Consider the following 8,968-nt stretch of genomic DNA (forward strand, 5'->3'; position numbering starts at 1 on the left):
GCCAACTCTAAAGCACATGATATAAACATACAACTAAGCCTTTGAAAGTATGTCTGGAGTTTTGCAGATAAGAACAAAAACAGGAAACTTTTGCTCTCCTTTGTATTATTGTCCTGATGGTGACACAAATACTACAAGCAATCTTTGTCCCATGGGGGCCTCGATTCCAAAGCCACTACTGCCAAAAACACAGGACGCCAGAAAACAACTGTACAAACAGGACATGAGCATGTGTAACATGCACATAATTAAAGCTAGGTCATTAGATCAAAAGAATTTCTGATGTATAATGAGAGGGGACCAGCCAAGTGAATCGGCTCTAGCACCTCAAAACATTCAACAATTAAGTGGTGCGGTCAGACAAATGAGTATAATGAAGCAAAATGTTTGGAAAAACACTCATCTTGGTGTCATCCAATCATCATCCTACATATACACAGCATTGCTTTAGCACTTAAGATCATGGGCTAAAACAAATGGAGTATGGCATGTAGTTTATCTTCTGCAATAATGCACAGGCAATTCTCAAATTATTGGAGCTAATATCAAGTGTAATATGTGTGTGCCAGTACTGGGACTTGAACTCAGGGCCTAGATGCTAACTGTCCCTTAGCTTTTCTGCTGAAGGTTGGTGCTTTACCATTTGAGTTATAACTGCCCTTCTGGCCTTTAGTAATTAATAGGAGCTAAGAGGCTTATGGATTTGTCTGCCTGGGATGGTTTTAAACCATGCTTCTTAGATTTCAGCCTCCTGAGGAGCTATGATTACAGGTGAGAGCCACTAGTACCCAGCTCTGGTGTATTTATTAGAAGTGTTTTCATTTCTCTGTCCTATTAGCTGCTTCTTATTGTTATTTGGGTGCACTTTTCATTGTCCCTGTACCCCATTAGACTTTAGAGAGTATTGGAGAAGTAACCAAGGAAAATTTGTTCTTTCAATCCTTTTTCAACAGCCAGGGTGAACTCAGAGTGGAACTAAACTGCTGACTGAACAACACTTGAAGGGTCTGGGAATGTGGCTTAGTGGTATGCTTGCCTAGCGTGCATGAAGCCCTGGGTTTGATTCCTCAGTACCACATACACAGAAATAGCCAGAAGTGGTGCTGTGGCTCAAGTGGTAGAGTACTAGCCTTGAGTGAAAGAAGCTCAGGGGCAGGGCTCAGGCCCTGAATTCAATCCCCAGGACTGGAAGAAAAAAAAAAAAGAAAGGGAAAAGGAAAAAGAAAAGAAAGAATACTTGTGATTCAAGTTTCTAAAAGCGTTGCAGCTTCTGATTATCAAGGATAAATGAGATTATGCCTCGTTCATTTTTAGATACATGTGGCCCATCAACACCGCCAGTGATACTAAGAGATTTATTCTGTGTGATGAGCAGATTTGGAGTATCCATTTCTTGTGTGGTGGTGCTAAGGATAGAACCCAGGGCCTTGGCACATGCTGAGCTTTACTACTCGGCTCTGCCTCTCACCCCATAAATAGAAATTTGCCTAATTTTAAGATATGTATAAACAACTACAGTAGCCAGAAATTTCAAAATGCTTCTGAGAAGAATATTCTGCAGTCTGAAGTGTTTGGCTTAGAAAAATAGACTTCTCAGATAAAGACAGGTATATATAGGTCGCAGACGGAGGAAATCGATGAAGAGAACTATTTTTAAAGTCTTTGCTGAGCTCAGGCAACTGACTAATCTATATAACAGAAGACACTAGAGATGGGCCATGTACCACCAGTGCCCTAGTGTCCCCTGCAGACATCCAGACCAAAGGAGTCCTCTCACTGCCTTCATAAGTTTAGCAACACTCTTTAGAAATAACTTAGCCACCAACTTCATATGTTATATGAGGTGGCAGAGTTCTCTATTATACTGATTGGGCAGGAAAAATAATTTAAAGACACAGGCCAATGATATGAATAGAAGTGTTTGAATTATAGCCCTTGATTGAATGGTTATGGGTAAAATACAGGTGGGAAACACATGATTCATGTTAACTTTATGAAAGAGAGAGAGAGAGAGAGAGAGAGAGAGAGAATGTGTGTCTGTGTGACAGTAGTGGGGCTTGAACTCACAGCCTCATGCTGTTACTTAGCTTTTTCTGCTCAAGGCTGGCACTCTACCACGTGAGCCACAGCTCCATTTGCCAGTATTTTGCTGGTTATTTGGAGATAAGAGTCTTCTCGAATTTGTCTGCCAGGAATGGCTTCAAACCATAATCCTCAGCCTCATGAGTGGCCAGGATTACAGGCATGAGCTACTAGAGCCCAGCTCATTAAAATTTTTGTCAGTTGTGGGGCTTCAACTCAGGGTCTGGGTGCTGTCCCTGAGCTTCTTTTGCTCAAGGCTAGCACTCTACCACTTGGAGCCACAGCTCCACTTCTGGTTTTCTGGTGCTTTATTGGAGTGCTGGCTTTGAACCATGATCCTCAGATCTCAGCCTCCTTAGTAGCTAGGATTGACAGGCATGAGCTACCAGTGCCTGGCTGAAGTCATCGTTTGTGACTGGATAATTGAATTGCAATTGATAGCCGATGCTGTCTCTCCCTAACTGCAGAATGCTTTCATAAAAAATATAAACCACGTTTCTTGAATTGCACTAAATTGGATTGTTTTGAAATTAAAGCCTGCCTTTGTTCTATATGGAATATCAGCAACTCCCTGTAATAATTGATTTCGGAAAAGCAGTCATATTCTGTGTGCTTGAAACCCAGTTCTCACTGCATTTTGTAGAAACATGCAGTTTTGTTTCTTTTGCCTGTTGGGTTTGAAAGCTTCCGTTCTCTGTGTGTTTGTAGCTCCTAGCCTAGTCCCAGTGAAGGATGAAAGAGAATGGTTCCCACAAGCACATCCGTATCAGTTATTTAACAGGCTATAAACACAGTCATCTCTAAAACTTAATGTGGTCCCTGATACGTGGCCCAGCACTGCCACTTACAATTTCAGCCATCACAGCGGCTCTTAAAAGTGACCCAGCCCAATCCTACAAACCAACCCCACATGGTCAGTCTCCTAACGAGGTAGGTAGGCGTGCAACTAATGAAATCAGAGTGAAATGCATATGGGACTCTCACACGTGTGCGTTGTCTATATGTTTTCTTCTGGATTGTTCTATAATTCGAATACATGGTTGGATGAGTAAAAAGAGTATTCCTATCATGTAAAGCAATCCACATATATAGAAGGAAAAGTCGTATTTTTGGGTGATGTCGTAGATCCACCCTATAAAACAAAAGAAAATATAATCAGTGTAAGTAGCTGCCCCAAACTCAGGAACACAAAGTAAAGATCTGCAAATAGTTCTTTTTTTCTTTTTTTCCTTTTTAAATTTTTTTTGGGGGTCTGGTCATGGGGCCTGAACTCTGGGCCTGGGCGCTGTCCCTCAGCTCTTCAGCTCAAGGCTAGCACTCTACCACTTGAGCCACAGCGCCCTTTCTGGCTTTTTTTTTTAAATCTTCTTATGTGGTGCTGAGGAATCGAACCCAGGGCCTCATGCATGCAAAGCAAGCGCTCTACCACTGAGCCACCTTCCCAGCCCCAGTTCTTTTTTTCTTTATTAATTTATTCTTTAATGTTTATTATGACACTGGGGCTTGATCTCTGTGCCTGATGTTCTTGCTTGGCTTTTTCCACTCAAGACTGGTGCTCTACCATTTGAGCTACAGTTCTTCTGCCTTTCTGCTGGCTAACTGGAGATAAGAGTCTCACAGATTTGTCTGTCAGAGCTGGCTTTGAACTGCCGTCCTCAGATCTTAGCTTCCTGAGTAGCTAGGATGGAAGGCGTGAGCCACAGGTGCCACTTGGGCCATTGGGCATCTCCGGAGACATCTGCAGAAGTGGTGACCTGGCTCCATGTCCTGGTTAACTCCAAGCTGCACAAAAGCAGCAGTGAAAGGTAAATCCAGTGCCTCTGCTTCTCTCTCTCTCTCTCTCTCTCTCTCCCCCTTCTCTTTCTTGGTTATTGTTATTGGTTGTAGAGCTTGAACTCAGGGCCTGGGCATTGTTGTTGAGTTTTTCTGCTCAAGGCTACTGCTCTAATACTCTGAGCCACAGCTCCACTTCCAGTTTTCTGGTGGTTAATTGGAGATGAGTCCCACAGACTTTCCTGCCCAAGATGGCTTTGAACCATGATCCCCGGATCTCAGCCTCCTAGGATGACAGGCATTAGCCATAGGCACCTGGCACTGCTGCTGCTGCCTCTTCCCCCCCCCTCCTTCTCCTCCTCTCCTTCTTCTTTTCTTCTTAACAGTATAAACAACAAAACCTTCACGACTTGTATATGTGTGTGTTTGTGTGTATTTGTGTGTGTGTGTGCGCGTGCATGTGCGGACGCTCATGCACTAGTCCTGGGACTTGAACTTAGGGCCTGGGCACTATCCTTGAGCTTTCTGGCTCAAGGCTAACAGTACCACTTGAGCCACAGCTCCACTTATTGCTTTTTGGTGGTTAATTGGAGATGAGTCTCCAGACTTGCCTCGGCTGGTTTGGAACCACGTTCCTCAGATCTCAACCTTCTGAGTTGCTAGGATTATAGACATGAGACACCAACACCTGGACTTTAGAACTTTTAAAAAGATATTTCTAGTATACATCAAAGAGACTGGAAAAAGACAGTTAAATTTCATTCATTCTGAAGTATCTGAGCATCACATAGGTTCTACTATGAACTAAAATTTCCAAGTTTGGTAAAAATTCACATTTACAGTTATAAATCTGTATTTATGGGGTGCCCTGTAATGGCATATATTTGTGCATTGTATAATGTTTAAAGCAGATATATTTATGTTCTCAAGCACTATTTCTCTCTGGTAAAATTTTTCAAAATCCTTTTTTGGCCCTTTCAAATGTACAGCATTTCATTGTCTATAGTTACCCTGCCCTGCAGGTGCACACCAGAATTTGTTGGTCCTACCTAATTGAAACCTAGAATCCATTGATCAACCTTTCTCCAAATATCAATGCTTAATCTTTAAAATGTTATGCTGGATATGGTAGCTCACACCAGTGACCCTAGCAACTCAGGTATAAAGTTCTTGGTTCAAGGCCAGTTCATGCAAAAGCAAGAGACATTATTTGAAAAATAAACTAAAAGCAAACAAAGACTGGGGGTGTGGTTTAAGTGATAGAGCACTTTTTGTTGAGTGCAAAACCCTGCATTCAGTCTCCACTACCCTCCCTTGCAAAAAATAAAATAAAATTGAAACTCTAAGTTGCCAGATACAGAACTAAATGCTGTTATCGGTTCTTCTCAAATGAAGCTTTAACATAAGAATCAAACACATTTATATACATTAGTCTTATATACCAATAAGAAAAAAAAGATTCTTGTCAAGTTCATGTTTTCTTGGGACTTTGTAAAATGTATTTCAATTTCAGTGGTATTAAAATGTAGTTCTCAACAACTATGAAACACTTTTTATTTACTTGAGTGACTAATTCTGAGTCAATCTCTTGTTACAGTTCCCAGATAGCCAAGTATGAAAACTGACAAGACTAAGCTACAGACAAGAATTTCAATTAGGGTAAAATATAAATGCTAAAGACTACATGTAGTGGCTCATGCCTGTAATCTCATCTACTCAGGAGGCAGAGGTCAAGGGATCAAAGTTTGTCTCAGTGCCAGCTTTGGGTGGAAAAAACAAAAACAAAAACAAGCGAGAATATAATGACCTGTGTTCAAAGCTCCAGTACTGGCACACACACAAAATTAGTTTCTCATTAGTCTTTTCATCCCTGACAAAGTTGACACCGTCATTCAAGAGTTAAGGTCCTTGTGAGAGTCAACAGGAGTCTCAGAGTCACAAATGCTGACAGTTAAAGTAGCTTGACTATTATTAGTGCTGCTTCACGTTGTCTTGGGAAATTGGATGGAATCCCACATGGCTGGCAAATCCCAGACGGCTGCATTTGGTGCAGTCTGTTGTTGTACTTTCCTTTGAAGTGGTGCTCAGAGCTCAGGGCTCTATGAAGTGGTCTGGCCTCCCTCCCTGATCTGGCCTCACCCAGCCACAGGAGACATTTCATGCAGCTTCAAAAGAATTCCTTGCCTGCTGGTAGTGGCTCATGCCTGTAATCCTAGCTCCTCAGGAGGCTGAGATCTGAGAATCACAATTTGAAGCTAAGAGCAGAAAGTCCATGAGACTCTGGTCATCAGGTAACCAGCAAAAAGCCAGAATTAGAGCTCGAGTGGTAAGAGTGCTAACCGTGAGCACTAACCTTGGGACAATGCCCAGACCCCCTGAGTTCAAGCCTCAGGACCAGTACAAATAAAATAAAAATAAAGAATTCTTCTGTGTGCCCTCCCTCTCTGAGGGGGTCCCTGCTTGGAGAATGCCCCAGATCTCCTTCTCATCACCCACCCCTTGTCTTTTCTCTCCAAAACAGAAAAATGTCTTTAAAATATATAAGGGCCTTAAAATAAATTGTATTTTTTTCTTTAAATCTCGCATCTAAAAGAGCAGTAGGGTGAACATGACTGAGTAAACTGCATATGTGTATGCAGAAACCTGCTGAGCCCCAGAAATGGGCAAGTAAATAGATGGCAATAAAAATAAAATAAACATTGTACCTTTCCCCTGAAAGTGCAAGCATTAGTGAAACCATCGCCCTCTGCCCCAAGCCTTAAATAACTCACGTCAATTTTTTTTTGTGGTGGTTATTGCCACTCCTAGAGCTTGAACTCAAGGCCTGGGCACTGTGCTCAGGCTGGCACTCCACCACTTGAGCCATAGCTCTACTTTCTGGCTTTTTGGTGGTTAATTGGTGATGAGACTCTCATAGACTTTCCTTCCTGAGCCAGCTTCAAATCATGACCCTCAAATCGCAGCCTCATGAGTAGTTGGGATTAAAGGCATGAGACAGGTGCCCAGAACCACGTGCACTTTCTTTCCAATAATATAGTAGACATTCTGTCCAGCTCGTCTGGAACTGCAATCCTCCCCAGTTCAGCCTCTCATAGAGCTAGAATGACAGGCACACCCCCCTGTGCCCAGCTATGGGTTGAGAGGGAGTCTTATGAACTTCTCTGCCCAGGCTGGCCTTGAACTGCAATCTTCCCATCTCAGCCTCCTAAGAGCTGTGATTATCACTGTGAGCCACCAGTGTCTAGCTTGAGAAGTGGAAGCTTTTTCATGTCTGGTGAAATGTGCATACCTAGCTCCTGACAGGAAACACGAATTGTTATTGATTAGGTAGTTGACTTCATGCAAATGGAAGAGACAGGTATGGATTTTGGCCAGCCCAAATCCAAAATTTGGCAGAATTTTGCTAGACTATAAATTGGAAGCATGTAAAAAACTATGTGCTATTATTACATTTTTAAGGGAGAGGTACATGCCCAGCAATATTATAGTGTAAATTAGATGGAGAAGTTCATGTTGCTAAATGATATGATTCAATTGTATATTCTTCTAAATGGAAATGTGTGATTGTCTGACATAGTACTGAATGGTATGATTTTTCAATGGCAGAAGAACCTTTCTGAAAAATGAGGCCACACCTACTTCTGAACGTACTTATATAAAAAAAGGTAACACGAGCAGCAATTTTCTTTGCAGCATACCCAGCTAAGTAGTCATTTCCAGCCCACCATGAGTTGCTAGCAAGAATGTAATGTAGTTATTCAAGCTCTCACATTGCTGGTCACGGCGACTCTACAGGGCCTAAGTGCTGGGCTTGCATCTCATTTTGACATTATCTGCTTTGCCCAGAGAGTTAATGAATAGAACATAATGTAGGCAGCCTGCCAGGCTGCTTCCCTCTTGCACAAGTTCAGTGGAAAGAAAGAAGCCAACAGACACTGAAGGAAAAGCCCTTGTAAGCCCTCTACTAGTGAGTCTAGGAAAGCACATTACTCCCGTTCCCAACTCCCCACAGTTCTAGTTAATCGGAGATAAGTGGGATTCTGGTAGAACTAAGCCTTTTCTTCCTTTTTCCTTCCATGCTATAAGTGATGGTGTACTGTCTGGAGCCACAGTAGGTGCTTTGTGATCGCAGGCAATCAGCATGAGAGCAGAGAGGATTCCATCTAGGCCCTGGACTCTATGGGTTATACGACACAATTAACTCTGTTTCATCTACCATTGTGAAGGTGTTTTAAGTAAAATTATTTGTGTGTGTGTGAGCATGTGTACTTGAACTCAGGGCCTGAATGCTGTCCTGTAGCTTTTCATATCAAGGCTGGAGGCGCCCTACCCTTTGATTCGCAGCTCCACTTCTGGCTTTTTTTCCCCCTCTGGTTCATCAGAGATAAGAGTCTCCCAGGCTTTTCTGCTTGCTCACATCTCAGCCTCCTGAGTAGGTAGCTAGAGTTACAGGCGTGAACAGTGGCCCCTTTCAGAGGCATCTTTTGTAGTTGAGCTTTGGTTGATCAGAGTTCCTGAACCCTGCTGGCGGGGGTGGGGGGGGGAGTTGGGAGGAAGGGGGGGCTCACCCGCGAACGGAGGTCCCAACAAGGCGGAGATGCCGTTGGCGCAGATGATGATGCCGTAGGCGTTGGCCAGGTGTCGGATGCCCACCAGGTCCTCGGTCACCACGGGCATGAGGGAGAAGTAGCCGCTGGAGAAGCCGATGAGGGCGCAGATGACGGCCAGGCCGGCGTAGGTGCGCAGCAGGGGCAGGAGGAAGATGCTGAGGCCCAGCGTGAGGTTGGCCAGGAGGAAGACGGTCCAGACGCGGACGCCGGGCAGGTCGGCCACGGCGCCCAGCACCACCTTGCCGGCGATGTGCACGATGGCGATGATGGAGGTCAGCGGGAAGACGTCGTTCTGCGCCGACAGGTGGTAGAGGTTGACTATCTCCGGGAGGTGGATGAAGGGGACGACGAAGCTGCTGTAGGCGAACAGCGCCCAGAAAACAAAGGCCACGAACACGTGGTTGGTGAAGAGCGAGGCGGCGCCGAAGTAGCCCGCGTGCCACTCGCGGAAGCCCCGGCGCATGCGCCTCGGCAGCCGGCCGGCCGCCTTCACCAGCCGCAGG

General features: G+C 44.2%; 1 protein-coding gene across 1 annotated transcript in view; it reads right to left on the minus strand.

The window, feature by feature from the left end:
- Positions 1-2,411: 2,411 nt before the first annotated feature.
- Slc16a14 (solute carrier family 16, member 14) overlaps positions 2,412-8,968 on the minus strand; it is a 26,321-nt gene continuing 19,764 nt past the window's right edge. Inside the window, exons 5-6 of the mRNA XM_013027468.1 lie at positions 8,424-8,907; positions 2,412-3,214 (exon numbers count right to left, since the gene is read on the minus strand). Of these exons, the coding sequence (XP_012882922.1) occupies positions 3,063-3,214; positions 8,424-8,907 (636 nt within the window). The 3' untranslated portion in view covers positions 2,412-3,062. The remainder of the gene's footprint in view (positions 3,215-8,423; positions 8,908-8,968) is intronic.

Source organism: Dipodomys ordii, unplaced genomic scaffold (assembly GCF_000151885.1).
Source record: "Dipodomys ordii isolate 6190 unplaced genomic scaffold, Dord_2.0 Scaffold1, whole genome shotgun sequence".
NCBI lineage: Eukaryota > Metazoa > Chordata > Mammalia > Rodentia > Heteromyidae > Dipodomys > Dipodomys ordii.